Consider the following 19,632-nt stretch of genomic DNA (forward strand, 5'->3'; position numbering starts at 1 on the left):
TAAAATAATAAAAACAGTAATAATCTCACTTCAGTAGAGTAGGAAATGAGACCTCACAGATACCATTTATTACATATTTTGGATTAATATTGTAAATCCTGAACATATTTTACTGCAAATTTACTGTTAGCACACATTAACAGTGGAGAAAGTGGCCCATGCTATCTCAGTCTCAGAGGGGTTTGTGGCCTTTTAGAGATGTGACACTTCAATATATGTCCAGTTTTAATTAAATTCTGTAGCATCGCTCACAGCCTACATGGTAACCTGGGATGTCCTTGGTAACGTAAACTCAAATACTCAGGTCTGTAAGAAGAGTCACAGACACTTAGCAAACAGTACAAAAAAGAAAAAAAGGAAACAGACACTGCTCTCAGAAGCTGTAGACATTAGCATTTACATATTGTATTGCATCATTCTAAATACTGTAGAATAATTAAATACTTGTATTATTTAATATTGATTTACGTTATTTTTTGCTGTACTTGCAATAACTAGGGCTTCACAATATGAAGATAAAATGCAGTGTTCAAAAGTGGTTGGATATTGTGATGATGGTATGAGAAGTAATAAATTATTATTAAAATAGCTTGTCTGACTGGGTATGCAACAAGCACAAAAATTAATAAATAGATGGTTTTCAAAAATGACTAAATATATAGATTTTTTTTCTTGTCATTCATCACCATGATAGTAGTTTTTGAGTTGAGTTGTTTTACTTAACCACTACAGCAGAGTGGTTATTATATCGTTTGCTGTACATGTGGGTGACAGGGTTTCGAGCCTGACTCAGGAGAGTATGCCCCTGCTCTAATATATTAGTCACGGCTCCTAACGCTACATTCCCACAAATCTGGTAACATAATTATCATACTTTGCATGTTATGTCATTCGATCCGTTCTGTCATCATTCTGTATTTGCAATCAACAATGTGTTCATCACATTGAAGGGTAATGAGAGAGTTTGATGGGACAAAATTTCTACAAGAGACCTAAAGACTGTAATGGCAACGCAATTAATTATTGGTCTAACTTCTAAAAGAAATTTGACTGCTGAAAATGAAAAGTATTTTACTTTTTGATGAACTCCGTTTAACTTTTACCACACACAAACACAAAAGTTTAATAGAAAGTCTAAAAAGTGAAGTAAATGTAGCAGATAAGGCAAGAGAATTAAATAAACAGAGAATCGCAAAAAAAAAGCATTGCAAACTATCACACCAAGTAACAAATGGAATGAGCAAAGGAGATGAGATGCACACTTAAGCTGGGTGTAAGCAGTGTATGTATTTAGGGATGCATGATATTGTAATTATATCAACAGACATTTGTTTTTTTCAAACTAATATTTAATGAGTATTTATTGTGCTCCAGAATTATGGAAACAAAAGTGGTTCTTCTATGACATTGCTCGAGGAACTTTTTCTGGCACATTTCCTGTATAAATAAAACAAATAACAGGGATTGCATATGCTAATTTTACCAATACTAAAATCATTTAATAAATGGTAAAAACAAACAATAATAAAATAAAAATGTGACAGAATCAATGGCAAAGAAGAAGCACTTTTGGTTTCCTAAAGAATCTTTTAGTGTAACCATTTTTGTGAATGAGATGTGGGAGCGTAATGAGCCTTTGTGACGTAAAGTACATTATGTACATAAAGTAAATACTGTAAAGGTTCTATAGCTATAATGTTTTTTTGTTTTTTTTTTAATGAGAACTGTATGTCCAAGGAAACTATTCCTAAAGGGACTATTTAGAGTGTAAACCCTATCCACATACAAACATACCCATACACATACACTGAAAGCTACTCTGCAATCCATCCTCACCTGTTGGGACAACAGCCACTCGACCCATGACTGCTGTCTTTTCCTGTATCCTGTTCCAGACACCCTGTTCTCTGGTCCACTGTCTGGCAGCACACACATACACTCCCTCATCAGCAGGCACTGCTCCAGAGAGCACCAGGCTGTAGGAGCCCCTACTGTCCAGATGCAGATGCATTCCACCATCCACATACCGCAGAGTGAAATTCAAACCAACAGTTACTCCCACATCAGGTCCAAAGGTAAAGATATCCTCTTCTAGTGACTGCTCCTTTTTAATAGACCAGGTAATTGACAGGTAAATTCCCTCAATGAAGTCATAGGATATGTTGCAGCGCAGACTGATGGATCTGCCCTCGGTGACCGAGGAGACTGGAGCTTCAGGGACCAAGACCAGCGTATCAGGAATTACTACAAGCAAACAATAACAAGGAAGTGTGTTCAGGACATTTTTGGCACAGGTGCTGAATAGTACTGACAAATTTATGTTCATGGACAAAAATACACGTGTGGACACAAAAATACACAGGCACATGTTTAGTGGCAGTAATATTTTCACACATAAACAGGAAAATCTTACTGCCAAAGTGTATTAAAGGTCAGTACTAAGCATATTATAAATTGCATATGTAGCAAAATCAGTTTAAATAAACGTAGTGAAATCCAGAGAGGACAATAAAGTCTTGCATAAAATTATTATAAAATTATTTCCTTAAGATGATTTCTCAAGGCTTAGGTTTACTGTACATGCATGGGTAATTTCTAAGGAAATTTAATATGTATGTTGCATAAAACATTTTTATATGCTTTATGAAGAACTTAAGGAAATAATTTGAGAAAACACTTAAGTTGGAGCTTAGGGTCTTTTTAATGCAATAACTTTAAAAGAATGAAAGGACCAATAAAGGACTGCATTTGCATTGCTGACAAAGAATGATTTTTTCTGATTAAATACTGAGACCAGTGTACCTTTATTTTACATACAGTCATATGCAAAAGTTTGGGTACCTCTAGTCAAATTACTTTGTGTTATTTTGTTTGTAAATGCACATGTATAGATAGCTTATTATACAAAACCATAGTTCTTGCTTTAAGTGCACTTTGTCTGGTAGAATAGAGCTCCCCATACTCTCTGTATCTTGCAACAAATGAAAACACTGTATTGCTGCCAAGCTTGGCTAAACTTCATTGTACCTGCTTATTCATCTTATACTCATCTAAAGGTCAATACCTACTTGACCAGCATTAACCATTCAGAAAGTCATGGATAAAAACTGTTTCAAGTGAGAATTTATACTTAAAATTGCTAAAAGTATACAAATTTTTAATTAAGATGTGGAAAAAATATGTCTGGTTCAAGGGAACTTTTGTCAGCATTCGTGCCCACATTACAAAGGAAATTACATTTTATGACATCAGATTATTTAACTTAGTCATGGCCTGCAAAGTGATATCTCTGGTAATGGGTAGTGTGGTTGTAAGAGAAATCTAATGTGAGCTATGTACTAATAGTAATTTTTATTATTTGCTTTATGTTTAATCATGATGGAAGTATGATCATTTTTGCTGCGATATTTTGTAAATAAGCACAACTGAAGAATGTAGCTTTCTTGGCATATACATACCTAGTCACCTCTGAATCACAGTATCTAATGGCTAAATCATTACTACTGTGTTCATAAAGGTCTACTCACATAGACCATGTACTGTGGAAAGCATTGCATAACCTCTTTGCTCTTTTCATTATGACAATAAGGTTTTTTTTCCTCCCTGGCATTCAAGTCCTGTGAAATCCACATGTAATGTTTATAGTCAGAGAATGCAGGAAATAACTGCATTTTCAAAATAAAATAATACCAAAAAAATCTGGGACACTATGTGACACACAAATAAAAAACAGAAAGCGGTGATTTGTAGATACACTTTGACCAGTATTTAAAAGACATAACAAAATAATTAAATGTTAAAATAATTGCTTATCAACTTATTATTTTTTGTATATATATGCTCATTTTGAAACTGATGCCAAATATACGTTCCAAAAAGCTGGGAAGGGGTAATTTAAGACTATGAACATTGTTAAATGTTCAGAAAATATTTTACAAATCCCGTTTCCAAAAAAGTTGTGCAAAAGTGCAAAAACAATAATCTGTGATTTGTTAATTCTCTTAAACCTTTATCTAATTAACAAAAAGACAAAAAAATACTTTTAAATGTTTTGGCTGACCAACTTGATTTAATAATTTAATTTGATATAAACAAATTTAGAATTTGATGCCCACAACACCCTCAAAAAAGCTGAGACAGGAGCAAAATAAGAGTGAAAAGTTTATAGAACCAAGCAAAGATGGGTTGTGGCTTATCTGTTTATGCCAAACTTCATAAGAAAATAGTCAAACAGTTCAAAAAGAACACTTCTCAATGCAAAATTGAAAAGAATTCAGGTCTTTCACCATGTACTGTGTATAATATTGTGAAAAGATTCAGGAAATCCAGAGAAATCTCAGTCAGTGTAGGGCAAGGCCAGAAACCTCTGGTGATTGTGTGTGACCTTCAAGCCCTCAGACAGCATTGCATGAGAAACTGTCAGAATATTGTGTCAAATATAGGCTTGGGCGTGGGAGTACTTTGGAAAACCATTGTCACTGAACACAGTCCGCTGCAGCATTAAGAAATGTAACTTGAACTTAGGTAACTTCGGTAAGCAGAAAGCCATACATCAATTCTGTGCAGAAACACTACTGACCTCTCTGGGTCCAAGCACCGAAAGACAGTGGAAATATGTGCTGTGGTCAGATGAGTCTATGTTTCAGCTTGTTTTTGGAGAAAACAAACTTTGAGCTCTCCATGTCAAAGACGAAAGGAACCATCCTGACTTCTAGCAGTGGGAAAGGGTTATTTCAGCAAGACAATGCCAGGCCTCATTTTGCAAATGCTATAACAGCATGGCTTCATAGACACAGAGTGTGTGTGCTTGACTGGCTTGCAGTCTGGAAAACTTTTCTTTGTACTTTTTTCAGTTAAATAAAATTTCAAGAGAATTAACAAATCAAACGATTCTTGTTTTTATTGTATTTTACAAAATGTTCTGACTTTTCTGGAAAAGGGGTTCGTAAAAGATGTGATGTGGTCATGCTTGAGCATGAACGTAGCATCCAGGAAAGCCTAGTCCTTTACGAGTCGCGACTTGCCCAAAACATCAGTACATAGTCCAACTGTTAAGAAAAATGTTCCTCAATGAGTGAGGAACACTTTACCTTCTGTGGTCCATGTTATCCAAAGATTCAGGGAATCTGGAAAAAAGTCTCTTACGTGCGTAAAGGGCAAAGCCAAAAAAACTACAACTGAATGCCCATAAACTTTGATCCCTCAGACAGATTACAAAAACCTGCGATAAATATCACCGCATGGGCTTGGGAATACTTTGACAAACTGTTGTCAATAAACAACGTCCATAGCTGCATCCACAAATCTAAGTTAAGACTACACTATGCACAGTGGAAGCCATATATCAACAAAGTCCAGAAACACTGTTGACTTCTCTTGAGCTCATCTGAAATGGACTGATTCACTGTAATGTTTCTGATGTCTAGGTATTTCGAGAATTGGATTCTAAAAATGTTTCATGTACACATGTACACTGATGCAGGAACACAAAGTTTTTTATCGAAATAAGCTACTAAGGGTAATAGTTTGAGAAATATTGTTTTACAATTATGAATACTGCAAAGAATATATCAAATAATGCACCATTAATTACACCCAGATAACAGACCTCAAGTGTGTATTGTTAGCACACTAGTTAATGTGCTTTTGCCTTAATATAATCAAGTACACAGCATGTGAAGCAATGCAAAGCTAAATGTTAGATTTTTAGAAGAACATAATATTTTACATCAATTCACACCTGAATATGACCAGATAGTCGATTAGAACTAATTGAGAACCGGCATTCATGTATTCTAGCTTAAGTAGCACACACAGTCTACAGGAACACTGTATTTGTTTGGCTGTTGAGTTTCAAAACAGCTAGCTTCAGCTATCTCCTGTAGTTGTGGACCCAACCTAAACATGCAACACACATAGTAATGTATTCACAGCATACAAAGAATTGTGAACCCACACACCTACCTCTTAACTGCACGTTTGCATGATAGTTTCCACTGATAACAGAATCAGTACTGGGGGTACTGCAGGTGTATGTTGCACTATCCGTCACTTTGGATTCTCTAATCCTTAACTCCACTGTACTATCTCCCAGTCTCTGCACACTGATGTCCTCATTGATCACCCGGTCCTTTAAAGACTGGTCTGGAAACGAAGAGTCAAAGGTGGAGATGACATTGATGGTTTCTGAACCTCGTGTTGCTTTCCAGTCAAAGTCCTGCTCCGGGGGGCCTTCATAGTCTGATACTTCACAGCGTAAAGACAATGCCTGACCTTCCACTCGAACCAAAGGTCCTGGTGGTACTGACACTTTTCGGGCCCAGCTCAAACCTAAACACCAAACAAATATTGTACAATCCAGTCAAATTACTTGTATAATAAATCAAGTATAATTAAAAAAAATGTCATCAATTACTGAAACTCCTAGACATTGTTATAAACAAAATGTAAATGAAGCATGTTACCATTTATATTTCACCTGAAGTCCACCTGAGTATTCAGGAAATCTTAAGGGGTTATGCATGACTTTATAATTCACTGGGGTATAAGTATGTGGTGACACAGAGGCCACATTTCATTAGTTATTATCCAACACGGGGAAGATTAGAGAATACATTAATGAAATGAAACGAACATTTGATGACCTTGATCAATCAAGCAAAAGCTATTAAAAACACTAGAAAATGCCCATACCCACTGTTAGGGCAACAATTAAAATGTTTCTAACAACCAGAGCTATAGCGAACTTGCCTGTAAGAGGACACCTTTATTTTACCCCCATGCACAGTGAGGAGGATGGTTAGAGCGTCAAACATTTCTCAGAGGATCACAGTTAAAGATTTGCATAAGATGGTAGCATTTTGGGGTCATCAAGACTCCAAAAGTACAATTAGATGACACATTCATGACAGCAAACTACCTCACAAGCTCACTAGACACTATGAAAACTCTGTCTGGAACTGGGTTCTATGGTGAGATGAGTTTTTATTTTGGACAATAAACATTCAAGATGGATTTGGTTTAAAAAGGAGCATATTATATAGAAAAGAATCCCACTGTTAAGTATGGTAAAGGATCTGTGATGTTTAGGACTGTTTTTCCTTCAAAGTCCCTGTGAACCTTTATAGGATGCATGACATCATGGTCTCTCAAATCTTATCAACCATTCTAGGTCAAGGACCACTGCTATTAGTTAGCAAAGGGAGGTTTCCTACAGTAGTATATGCAATTTTTTTCTGTTTTCATATACTAATAATACTTTACACCATTAATGTCTAATAGGAAAATTCTAAGCCTAAGCCTAATGTCAGTAACCAAAGAACAGTATAAAAAAAATTAACATGTAGCTTTTGTAAAAAGCACTTGACAAAGTCAGGACCACTCTGTCCTCAAAATGCTTAAAAATAAACACACAGGCACACTCACAGACACCAACTTAAACAAGACCTTCTTAGGGCCACAAAAGGGGTTCTCTTTGAAGAGAGGGATCACCCGCCCTTGTATAAACAGAGAGAGGAAAAACTGTGGGGAAAGAGAATGAAAAGAGGCAAAAAAGAGATGAGATCAAGTTTTGCAACATTCTCACACAGACTCTAGCAGCCATCTGTTTCTCACACTAGCAGAAGAAGGTGATTGCATGGGAACTGGAACTGGTTGGACAGCTTTAATGTTGGGAACAACTCACTACAAGACTTGCACAAGCATTCGTCTACATCACACCTCCAGCAACGCTGCAAAAAAACCTAACACTTCAAACTAAAGTAGAAGGTAAATTTAACCTTTCAAATATTATGATTAAATAACCAACCTCCCTATTGACATTATAGGGTATAGTAGTGAGTAGCTTCAGCGAACAGTCAATTCCAGATTATTCTATTATATTTATAGTTTTCTCCTCCAGAGTAGCCTACAGTTTCAGTCCTCAGTGAAGTCAGTTTCTGTTCGGTTCTAAACGAACTGAAACATAATGTGACCAGAGGTGTTTAAACTCAGAGATACATGCAGGGTGGTGTGATGCAAAAGTACCAAAAATGTCTTTTTTCAGACTCACCACTATTTTACCATTATCAATATTATATATGAAAACTGGACGGCAAATATGTTGTAGACATTTCAACCCCTGGTTCCTAATGCCAAAAATCGTTGGTGAGTTTCCCTACATCAGACCACACTGAATGTCTTTGTCCCAACAACTGAATTATACATTTTGAAAAATTAGAGGAATTCTCATTGAAAAGGTTGTTATATATACAATTTTGCAAAGAAGGGAAAGAAAGGGGAAAGCTATGCATCAATATTATACCTTTGGCCTAAGTACAAAGTAAAGGCTTATTTATATGGGTAAATTTCATACAAAGGCTCTGACATGCAGATAAACAGTAAGTATACAAACATGCATGCATGCACCCACACACACACACGCACACACAACACAGACCAAATTTAGAGTACCAGCATCTCTCACTGTGCTAATTCAGGGAGAAAGCAATTAAGCGGAGGCCTCTGTGACAATGTCATTTCAGCATGAAATAGAAATCTCTACCAGGAACAGATTACATGCACACAAACCCAAAGATATCTCTCTTAGACACAGTTCACTAGGTTAAAGAATCTTGTTAATTGCACTCTAGACATTGTGCACTCATTAAGTATAATTATGTGTTGCATGTGTTACAGGTCCTACGCTCATTTTGACTTCTGCGTGTCTTACCACTTGGTTTCATTGGCTAAATCTTAAAAACGGCCCCCTACTCCCTATATAGTACACTGTATAGGTCACAAAACTATGGCTTCTACACCCCAATAGTGCACTAAATGTTAGATAGGGAGTCATTCAGAATATGGCTGAATATAAATTGCTTTCTATTAGATAAATAATATTTTAATGTAGAAGCTGTTATTTCATGACTGCACAGTCAATGGCTACCATGGAAGGTAGCCATTTGTGATTCAGCCAACACCACACACTAGTCAGGGTTAGATTTTAAATATACTTTAATGACAATTTTGTGAAGAAATAAAAAGCTCAAACTCTAAATTGAGAGGTGTGACCATTCAAACAGTACAGAAGCTGGCTGAAAAATAAAACACAAAAAAGTAATTACTAACTTAATGTCAGTGATTCAACTGTAAATGAATAAAAAGTAGATTCCTTTCCTCACGTATTTACTTGTGTGAGTAAAAGTATTATCTGAAAGTAATACTTTTATCTGGAAAAAACTCCAGACGATACAAATCCATCAACATGTTACTTAATGAACTGACTAAATAAAACTAGGTACAACACACTTCCGATTATTAAGATCAATATTAAAATCACACTCTGTAACTCATATAACATAATATAACTTAGCTATAATATAACTCTTATAAGTGATTCCTTATTTCTCTATCTGCTGGTTTGAGGTAGCTTTTGGTGAAGACAGTAATGAGTCTGATTCTGCCACTGACCCTTCCTCTCAGATACACCACTGTCCTTCATCAGTCCCGTAATGTGTCCTGTACTCACCGCCGGTAAAACATAGGATGAAAAGCGCGAGCAGCCTTTCCATGCTGTGGTGGCACGTAGTTCTTGATAAACCTCCGTCCTTCTCTGACACGCACTGACGATATCTTACGTGCCCGTTCTCTGTCATGTATTTTCGCGATTCAGAAACAAACCTGTTCACCACGTTGGGGTCAGATTCACACAGGAGGAGCGAGCGTTACCGGACAGTCCTTCACTTCACTTGCGTCTGTGACGCAATGTGACGAAACCTCGGTTTTCGACTGGTGAACCGAGTCCTTAAGCAGTTTTTAACCAACAACGGAACCGCTCGAACAGATTTACTGGCTGGGAAGCTCCTCGGTTAATTCAGAATTAGGTCTGTTTGAACGCAGGTCTGGACAGGTTAGCTTTACAAAACCAAGATTTACTCGCTAAAACGCGCATTACCTTTCTCTTCAACAAGGCTCATTAGGAAAGAAGCGGAAAACACCTCTCTCATATCAAAGGTCATGCTACAAAAATTGTTCAGGTGTGGCGAGCACGTGACACGTTAGCGACTCTTGATAGTAGCTCTAGTCTTTTCACTTTTCCTTGGGAGGGTGGCGCAGCAGATCTGGCAGGTGCTACATGGGGACATCTGTCTATGCTGATCTTGGATCAGTAGGAGATCTCTCTCTCTCTCTCTCTCTCTCTCTCTCTCTCTCTCTCTCTCTCTCTCTCTCTCTCTCTCTCTCTCTCTCATTAGGAAACGACAACACAGACAATCTTTCATGCCCTCTAGTGTTCAAAACATCCGAGTAAGTCGAGATTTTTCATACCCTGCTGAAAACACGTCTGGGTCATTATACAGAAACGTCCATTTTTGTGTCCCTAGCGTTTACAGATATATTACACTTAAAAAACATGTTAAGGTTACAATCAATTTAGCAATACACACACACACACACACATCTTATAAGCCGCTTATCCTTCTGGGTAATTTAGCAAGTTAGTTTCAGTTAAAAATATGTTTTTCTGCAATTTTAACTGCAATAATCTATACATGACTATGAAATATATTAATTAAATGACATAAAGAAAACAAATGTATATAATGAATGTTGTGCTCCCCAGGAGTTGTGTCATTGGTGTTACTGCCTAACAAAAAATCTCTTATTTTGAAATAAAAATCACACTGATGACATCACTTGACTTCCTTTTACCTATTTTCTAAGATCTATGAAGAAAAGCATGTGGTAAGTCCACTGCATCTTTTCAGTTATCAGAAATTTTTCATTTAGCTTGTGATTTTGAATATGAAGCTTTTAGTTGACGTCACTGGTATGACCTACTTTATTCTTAGGTGATTGTGAAGAAATAGAATACAAATGGATTAAATTACATATTTTAGTGGATATTCCATGATTTACAACATGTGGTTTGATGCTCTGTAGCAGCCATTTAGTAAAATGCATTTTTCATTAAAAATGTCACAGTGACTGATAGATAAAAAAAATGGACGTTTCTGTAGAATGACCCATCTTCAAAGCTTCGCATTCATCAAGAGTAACCTGGAGCTTCTGCATCTGTTCCTGTGAATGTAAGAGCCCACTGAGGCATGTGGCCTGAGCTGCAGAAGTTTTACTTAACATGAGTGTGAATAAGATGTTGAAGTACAGACGAAAGCATGTGAATCAGGAATTGATATTGCTTCATATTTATATTCCACTGAGACAGGAAATCATGAAATGCCGCTCAAGAGTTTGAACGTTAGAGGATGTTTGAATTAGCCTTTGTAAGTGTTTCTATTGATGTACAACTTTGATGTACAGGTTTTAACAGGTAACAGAAATGATTTCTTGAGACATCACTTTTTCTTTTCTCATCTCTTGTCATTTTTGTGTTCATCCTTAACAGGAGTGACAGTTATTATAGAGAAAAATGTAAGGAGAATTCCTGGTTTAAATACTACTTATACAGAAGTGCGTAGTTCTTTAAAAAGCTTTAAGATGTTTTTTAAAATTAAACCTGTGTGGGACAGGGGCATAGCCAAGGGGTGGCCAGTGCCACCCTGCCAAGAAGTGTGGCCACCCCATTTATTCAAAGTGAGACAGTCAGCTATCATCAACTCACCGCAGAAAACTTCGGCTAAATTGTGTGAGCAGTTTTACAGTGAAAATCTGCCTTCAGGGCAGTTACCAATCAGTTATGATCTGATGTTGCACTCAGTAAGCACCTTTTCTCACAGGTAAGTGAATGCTGCTCAAATCCTTAATGTTATTATTGTTTGTTTTGCTTAAGGAAGCAGCTAACATAGGCTTGCTACTTCAGGAAAATGTTTAAAAGCACCTAAACAAAATCTCTATGTCAATGTATTACAGTATTTTTGTTCCATGGCGTGATCTTTGTGGAGTGATGTAACAGTTTTCAGCAGAGATATTGCTTTCAGTTTTTTCAGAATGAAACTGCATTTAAAAATGTGGTTAACCAGGTAATAACTATAAGCCTCATTCACCAAAAAGACATTTTTTCTTAAAACACACTTAACACAGTTTTTACGAAGAATCCGACATTCACCAATGTTTTCTTATTTGGGATTTGTTCTTAGGTAAGAAAAGAATCGACACACACTCAAGAGCACAAAAGTGTGAACAATTCTGTGCTTTAAAGAACAAGTCATGAATCTGATGTAGACCTTTCTCAAGAAAACATTTAAGAGAAAACCTAGGAAGATATTAGAGAATGAGGCCTATTATTTTTGTAATTTTCATAGAATTTTGACCACATTTATAATTTACCCATTGCTGCTCTGTGAGCTACATTTATATGAAGTAGACCATATGATGCTAAGCTTTCAAAAATGAGTAACTACTATCACTACTACTAGACAGATAGTAATGTCTATTGTTTATAATGTAAGCTAAATCCGATTTACAGCTGAGTACATGCATGTGTTTCATGCTGCAGGCTTGATTTTGTTAGAGGTGAATCCGGTGCTGAGTTTACGTTCCTACTAATGCAACACTAGGTTAGCTTGATACACAAGCCAAATATTATTCTCTTATACTATTGCCACACACCTTTTTCCCTAGTAGTTTTCCACCCCAATAAAATCGCTGGGTCTAACCTGGCACCCTGATTGAAATTAACTTTTTCAATGGGGTGGCCCAGTGGTGCTGGAAAACAACACATATACACAGGGTGATTCAAAAAGATTCATTCGATTTCAAAGCGCCATATTTTTACAACCATGAGGCGCCTAGGAACCAATCACATACCAATTGAAAGAAGGGTTCATAGAGTTTCTGACTGTCACTATGGTAGTGAACCTCCAACAGCTCAGAGTATTTGTCATTGGTACCAACAGTTCCAAGAAAAAGGTCACCAGCATCACCAGATCTCACGCCATGTGACTTTTTTTGTGGGGGTACATTAAGGATTCTGTTTATGTGCCACCACTCCCAACAGCACGGGATGATCTCCGAAATTGCATTGAATGAGCTGTGAGTACAGTGATACCCCACATGCTCAATCGAGTATGGGATGAATTTGACTATCGCATTGTCCGTACAGCTGGAGGAGGTCATATTGAGCACTTGTAAAATTACATAATAAACTTTATGCTCACTTAAACCATTAACAATTTACTGCATTGTTCTTAATGATTTACAAGTAAACAATCATTTTGAAATCGGATGAATCTTTTTAAATCACCCTGTGTCTATATCTGTGTGTATACCTGTTAAACGTTCTGTAGTCATGACAAGTCATAGCCAAGGGCTAACCTGTGCCATTCTAGCATGAAGCATGGAAAGTAAGACAGCCATTGTCAATAAAGCATCAGTTATGCTTTAGGGTGAAAATGTGCTATCGGGTTGTTATCAATCAGTTATTAAGTTAGTATGAAGACGCCGTATTTAATAATAGCGTATCTTGCTGTAATAGAACTATTTGCTGAGGAAACAGGTGAGTGAATGTGCACTGGGTCTCTTTAGCAGTGCTACTGGGTCATTCTTCATTTGGAGTGGGAAGCCATGTCACAAAGGTTGCAGAGCTTAAAACGTTGCTTAAAAGATTAGGCACAGCTCCAAGAGTCATTATGTACATTTAAACAGTTGACCTGAAATTAAATATTTCCCTTATCCTTTCTTTCATTTTCTTTTTTTCCAGGTTTCATAGTGCACTACATATATGAAACAGCTTATCACGTAACCAATTTTCAACATTTGAGAAACTATTTTTAATATAAAACAATATTTTTAAGAAATTGTATAAAACAGATTAATGTTTACTGTGTACATCAGTAACATTATAGTACATTTTAAAAATTGGATTTTATATATTTTTTGTATTGTATTTAAAAAATACATTTGTCATCTGGACACATAACATTTTAACATAGTATTTTCATCTCTATTAAATTGTTTTCTTGAGTCAAGGCTTATCAGAGAAGAAGCATCTTAAGCTTAATTTTAGGCAGCACATCACTTTCTTTTTGTCACTATTGTTATGTGCTTTAATGGCTAGATAGTTGCACATGATCACTTTGCCATCAATGGGGCAGACTGTTTACAAAATCCTCGATGTTAACAGTAATGTCACTAGTGTCACAGTCACTGGTGTTACACCATATTCATATAACACTAGTGACATGCTGTGACATCAGTAACTGATGCTAATATCAAGAATGATCAGAACACTTGAAAAAATAGCACATATGGAAATGGGATCTTTATCGATATGTAAGTGCTTATTTTGCTACCCTGGCTAGGTCAGCCATACAGAGTGCAGAAGAGAGGCAGAGGCTGTATAGACAGCTTTGAGTTTCAGATAGGGCTGCTTACTTAGCAAAAAACAAGAGACACATACTCCTCAGCCCTGAGACTGGACAGTTTAAGAACAAATAGTGTTTTGTTATGTTCTCTGCTGCCTACTAACTAGCATAATAGTTTTTTAAAACATATATATATATATTTTTTTTTTTTTTTGCTTTTTTTTCTGGTAAACATATAATATTCAGTGTTTGGTATAGTGAACATTTAGATGTAGGCATAAGATTTAACATATCAAGACACAAAGCAAACACTAAAAATCTCTGGGTCTTTCCTGGCCACCCCATTCTAAAAGCTCTAGCCGCACCCCTGCTCAGCCATTCTGCTGTGATGTCTAATATCTGTCCAAAAAACACTGTGAAATTGAGAATCAAAACCAGCTTGGTTGCACTTACCACAGGTGAAGCATAGGGGGCAGTAAATATTACAAGATGGCATTGTTCGATAGAAGTACTTGATTTGCTTGTATTTGAAGCAAGTAGCTTTGCTCCTGTTTCTTCAGTTGATACGGTTCACTGGAAATCAAGGTTATTCCGTTATGTTGGAGGGGGTAAATAGAGTTTCATGGAGTTTTGACCAGGAATGTTGTGTATTTCTGATGTTGTCATTCAAAAGAACTTATTGTCTTACAGATATTGAGTGCTGACTGTGGTGCCAATCAACGTTCTGCACATGCTTCTTATAACAGCAAGGTGGCACATGGGAGTTAAAATATGAGAGAGGAGCAAAACTAATTCGCAGAGTCTCAGTTTTAAAGGCAAATATGACCTGTTAATAAGCAGGTGCACACACAAGCCCAGACTTGACACAGTGCAAACAGTTTGAATCAAGTGGAATAGATCAGTTTTGGGGCTCAGGAAAGGTTTCAAGTAGAAACTGACAGCAAGGTCTTAAGTACGTGTTAGAACATAAAGCGATATGATTTTTTAAATTTATTTCAACACAAAGAAAAATGTTCCTCTAAATGATAAATTATCATTTTCAGTATGAACATTAGGAGATAAAACCCATCATCAGTTGTGTCTGCAGGTTTACTGAGGCTTGTGCTGGAATAGCTAATCTAATTCATTTGCCCCAATGAAGTTACTGCAAAGCCAACATCCCTGCAAACATGCCCATGTGGGGCCACTTTGGGGCCACTGTGGGCTAAAAACTGGGCGTCTGTCAGTCGTGAAACCGGGGTCACATGCAGCCCTGATGTTAGTGCCCTATGGTGGCAGCCCACCCTAAGCCCTGATAGGAGGGCCCCGCACATGCCCCTGGTTTCACAACAGATTGGGGCAACACTATTTATTTATTCATTTACATTTTAAAAATTGTATTTATTGTACAAGTAAGTACGGTAAATACAAAAAACAAGAAAGAGAGAATGTGCAGGGAAAGTAAAAAAGCACAGAAAGGGCTTGCGTAAAGTAAAACCTCATTTCCTAAAAAAAGTTGGGACGCTGTGCAAAATGTTAATAAAAACAAAATGCAATGATGTGGAAATCATTTAAACCCTATTTTTCATTGAAAATATGCCCATTTTGAATTTGATGCCAGCACGTTCCAAAAAAGTTGGGACGGGGGCAACAAAAGGCTGGTAAACTTGTGTAATGCTAAAAAAACACATGGTGGTTCATTGGCAACAGGTCAGTAACATGTCTGGGTATAAAAAAGCATCCCAGAGAGGATGAGTCTTTCAGAAGTTAAGATGGGAATGGGTTCATCACTATGTGAAAGACAAATAATGTGCAAACAAATAGTGCAACAATTCAAGAATAACATTTCTCAATGCAAATAGCAAAACACTTTTGCTTTTCATCATCTACAGTACATAATATCATTAAAAGATTCAGAGATTCCGAAGGAAGAAACCATATATAAACAGGATCCAGAAATGCTACCACCTTCTCTGGGCCTAAGTTCATTTAAAATGGACTGAGGGGAAGTGGAAAAGTGTCCTCTGGTCCGACGAGTCAACATTTGAAATTTTTTTTGGAAATCATGGACACTGTGTCCTCTGGCTTAAGACCTACTTGTTAAGAGTGCACAATTCAAAAGCCACTATTCATGATGGTATAGGGGTGCATTAGTGAACATGGCATGAGTGACATGCACATCGGTGAAGGCACCATTAACGCTGAATGATATATGCAGGTTTTGGCAACATATGCTGCCATCCAGACAATGTCTTTTTCAGAGAAGGCCTTGCTTGTGGTATCCATTTGAGGGTTAAACAGCTGACAAACAACAATGTAATTGTGCTTTGACTCATCAGTCTTGCTGTAGTTCAATAAGAATTAGATGTAAATGTTTTTTTTTTATAAAACAATTAACATAAGTAGAGGGAAATTCAAAAGAGAAAAATGTTACAAATATTTATGTATATTTACTATCATTTTCACTGAAACTACTCAACAAATGGTTGCTTATCTATAGACCGCTGAAGTCATGTCATGCTTTTGTAGTTGGCGCTGTGCTCTTATGCCCATATAAGGAACTCCGGGTCTAAAAGCAATTTCTTTATTAGAAGAATGAATGCAGGTTTCAAAAATTGCATCTGTCGCATCCTGTGGCAATCAAAAATGTTCCAGAACTGTTGTTTTTTCCTAGGAACATTTTCTCTCGAATATCACTGGATCTTCTGAATTACAAGGTCATTAAAGAGTTGAAATATGAATATTGCTACATGTAAGTTAATGCTACTGTGCATTGATTTGACGTCATTAGACTTGTAGCCACCTTTATGCCATCCAGCATGGTTGCCAGTGTGGTAGTGTATTTCTGTGTACAGAATGAGGGCACATAAAAGGAAGTCAGAAAAAAAGAAAGAGGTTTTCCCTGCCAAATAATGTAGGTTATGATGTTATGATGTAATTATCTATTCTTCATCTCATACTTGCTGGAATATGATAGATCTTTTCCTTCTGTTCATTGCTTGCTTTGACAAGCTCTACAAGGATAATGCTACCCGCACTCCATCCTGCATGGCTAATTCAGTACAGACTCAGCTTAATATTACTACTTACCCCTGATAAGCTCGTTTAAAATATATAAATTAAAATATACTAGTTCTTTTAATGCTGGTAACATTGTCTGACGTTCACCAGCTTCTTGTTCAAATTTCCATGTGATGCGGCAGATCTCTTGTGCCTGAGACGTTACAATAATTATAGCTGCACCATTTAAGGTGTAATGTGAAAAATCGAAAAAGAAGCTTGCAAAAAAGAACTTCAACTTCATCGAGAGTTGAAAGAAATGAAAGGGATGAGGAGGTTGCTCTGTTACTGCTTGACAGGTGGGTGACATTAACTTCTTTTTGCTGTATTGTTTTGTCCTATTTGCTAATGCTTGTGATAGCTAATCACAACTGCTGCACCATTGAAGGTGGAATGGGAAAATTTGACCAAGAAGCTGGTGAATAGGAAGCTGACTTCAGCCTCATAGTTTTAAGGCTGGTAGTATTTTTTAATAAGGTGATTTGGGCTATCAAAATATACTACTTGGAGTTTTATGTACAGAGCTACTATAATATGTGTTACGGTAGGACATTTCGACAAGGAGGCACAATTCGTCAGAACATGGCCATAGCCTGCCTTACTTTCATGTAACTTAATGACATCAAATTGATGCACGGCAGCATTAGCTTTAATGTAGCAATATTCATATTTCTACTCTTTAAGAGCCTTATAATTCAGTGGATCCAGTGATATTTGGGAGAAAAATGCTGGCTTTCGACCAGCACGCTGATAGCAAGCGAGACAGTCCCTCTCCTCTTTAGGCTAGGAGGGCACGACATCCATGATTTCCAAAAAGATTTTTTACATTTTGATTCGTTGGACCACAGGACACTTTTCCACTTCAGCTCAGTCCACCTTTTTTTTTCTTTGCATAGTAGAGTTTTAACTTGCTTTTGTGGATACAGCGATGAACTTTGTTTACAGATAGTGATTTTTGGAAGTGTTCCTGTGCCTGTACAGCTGTTTTCTACTACAGTATGATGTCTGTTTTATATCTAATTTTGCCTGGGGACCCAAAGATCACTGCCATTAAAGATTGGTTTTTGGCCTTGCCCCTTACAGAGATTTCCTCTGATTTTTTAACCTTTTAATGATATTGTGTATCATAGTTACTAAAACCCCCAAGTTCTTTGCTATTTTACATTGAGAAACATTATTCTTGAATTTTTGCACTATTTGCAAACAAAAAAACAATAAAATTTCTCAGTGTCAAAATCTGACATATATGTCAGATATATATATATGTAGATATATATATATATGTCAGAAATATATATATATATATATATATATATATATATATATATATATATATATATATGACACCTTAACATCATAGTAAAATTGAAATAATGTTGATATACTAATGTTGAAGACAGGCTGACAACCTGTCTTGATATGCTCACAGTGGGCTGACTCATATCTGTTGGCTAGCCCTAGGCTGTGAGGGCTACGGGGTACATCTGTTGGCTAGCCCAGCCCTCACAGCCCACACATGGTGATGTTTACAGGGTATTACCAACTGATAAACACATTAAAGGACTAACGTTTGAGCAAACATAGTTTTAATTTTTATGCTGGGTGTATTCGGCTGATGATAAGGTTTAGCACTAGTGGGGTAAGCAGAAACACATTTTTGAGAAGGCCTGTGAAAAAACACACTACATCCCTCAATACCATAACAATTCTTTGCTGGTAGCAGTGCAGTAGTCACCCTACCTATTCCAATGGATCCACTCTATGGTGATACAAAATAATATCAAGACTGTGTACACATCATCCAGGATACTGAAAAAGCATTCTCAGATGTTTCATCTTATATTGTGATTAGTGCCATTTGGTATTTATCTATAGAACATGTATTCTAACATATATTCTATATAACAAACTCTTTTACTTGTATACCAATCATTTATTAATTCCATTAGAATTGTGCTTTCTGTATTTGAAGCACACAAAATGTTGTAAACCCCAGTCTTTTAATCAAAACAGTTTCCTTAGCTCAGCAGTCAGTTATGCATCCTCTTTCAGACTCAGAGCCATTTTGTGGTTTCTGGCAAAATACACAGCTATCTAACATAGCCATCTTCCATCATCAAGAAAACATGTAACAACATGTTAGTTCTTTTATCAGCATTTTTTGGCCCCTAACAAAACTCTCCACAGCAGTTACCAATGACTACAAACTAAAACTCTCAGGCCAACTCTCATAACTAATGAAAGTAAAGGTACACAATTCTGTGTAACTACCTTTTCTGTCTTCTGAGTATGTGCTCTGTCCCGTTCTTGTTTGTTTAACATGAAGAACTTTCAGTGGGCAGTAATACAATGC

At 36.7% G+C, this 19,632-nt stretch overlaps 1 protein-coding gene across 2 annotated transcripts in view; it reads right to left on the minus strand.

Annotated features, from left to right (window-relative positions):
* si:ch211-132g1.7 (prostaglandin F2 receptor negative regulator) overlaps positions 1 to 10,023 on the minus strand; it is a 30,570-nt gene extending 20,547 nt beyond the window's left edge. Inside the window, exons 1-3 of one of the 2 annotated variants that reach the window (XM_036557405.1) lie at positions 9,935 to 10,023; positions 5,965 to 6,330; positions 1,837 to 2,244 (exon numbers count right to left, since the gene is read on the minus strand). In XM_036557405.1, coding sequence (XP_036413298.1) covers positions 1,837 to 2,244; positions 5,965 to 6,330; positions 9,935 to 9,998 — 838 coding nt within the window. In that variant the 5' untranslated portion in view covers positions 9,999 to 10,023. Of the gene's footprint in view, positions 1 to 1,836; positions 2,245 to 5,964; positions 6,331 to 9,508 lie in introns of both variants that reach the window. The other variant, XM_036557404.1, reaches the window with a different exon arrangement.
* Between the last annotated feature and the right edge of the window lie 9,609 nt (positions 10,024 to 19,632).

Source organism: Colossoma macropomum, unplaced genomic scaffold (assembly GCF_904425465.1).
Source record: "Colossoma macropomum unplaced genomic scaffold, Colossoma_macropomum, whole genome shotgun sequence".
NCBI classification, from domain to species: domain Eukaryota; kingdom Metazoa; phylum Chordata; class Actinopteri; order Characiformes; family Serrasalmidae; genus Colossoma; species Colossoma macropomum.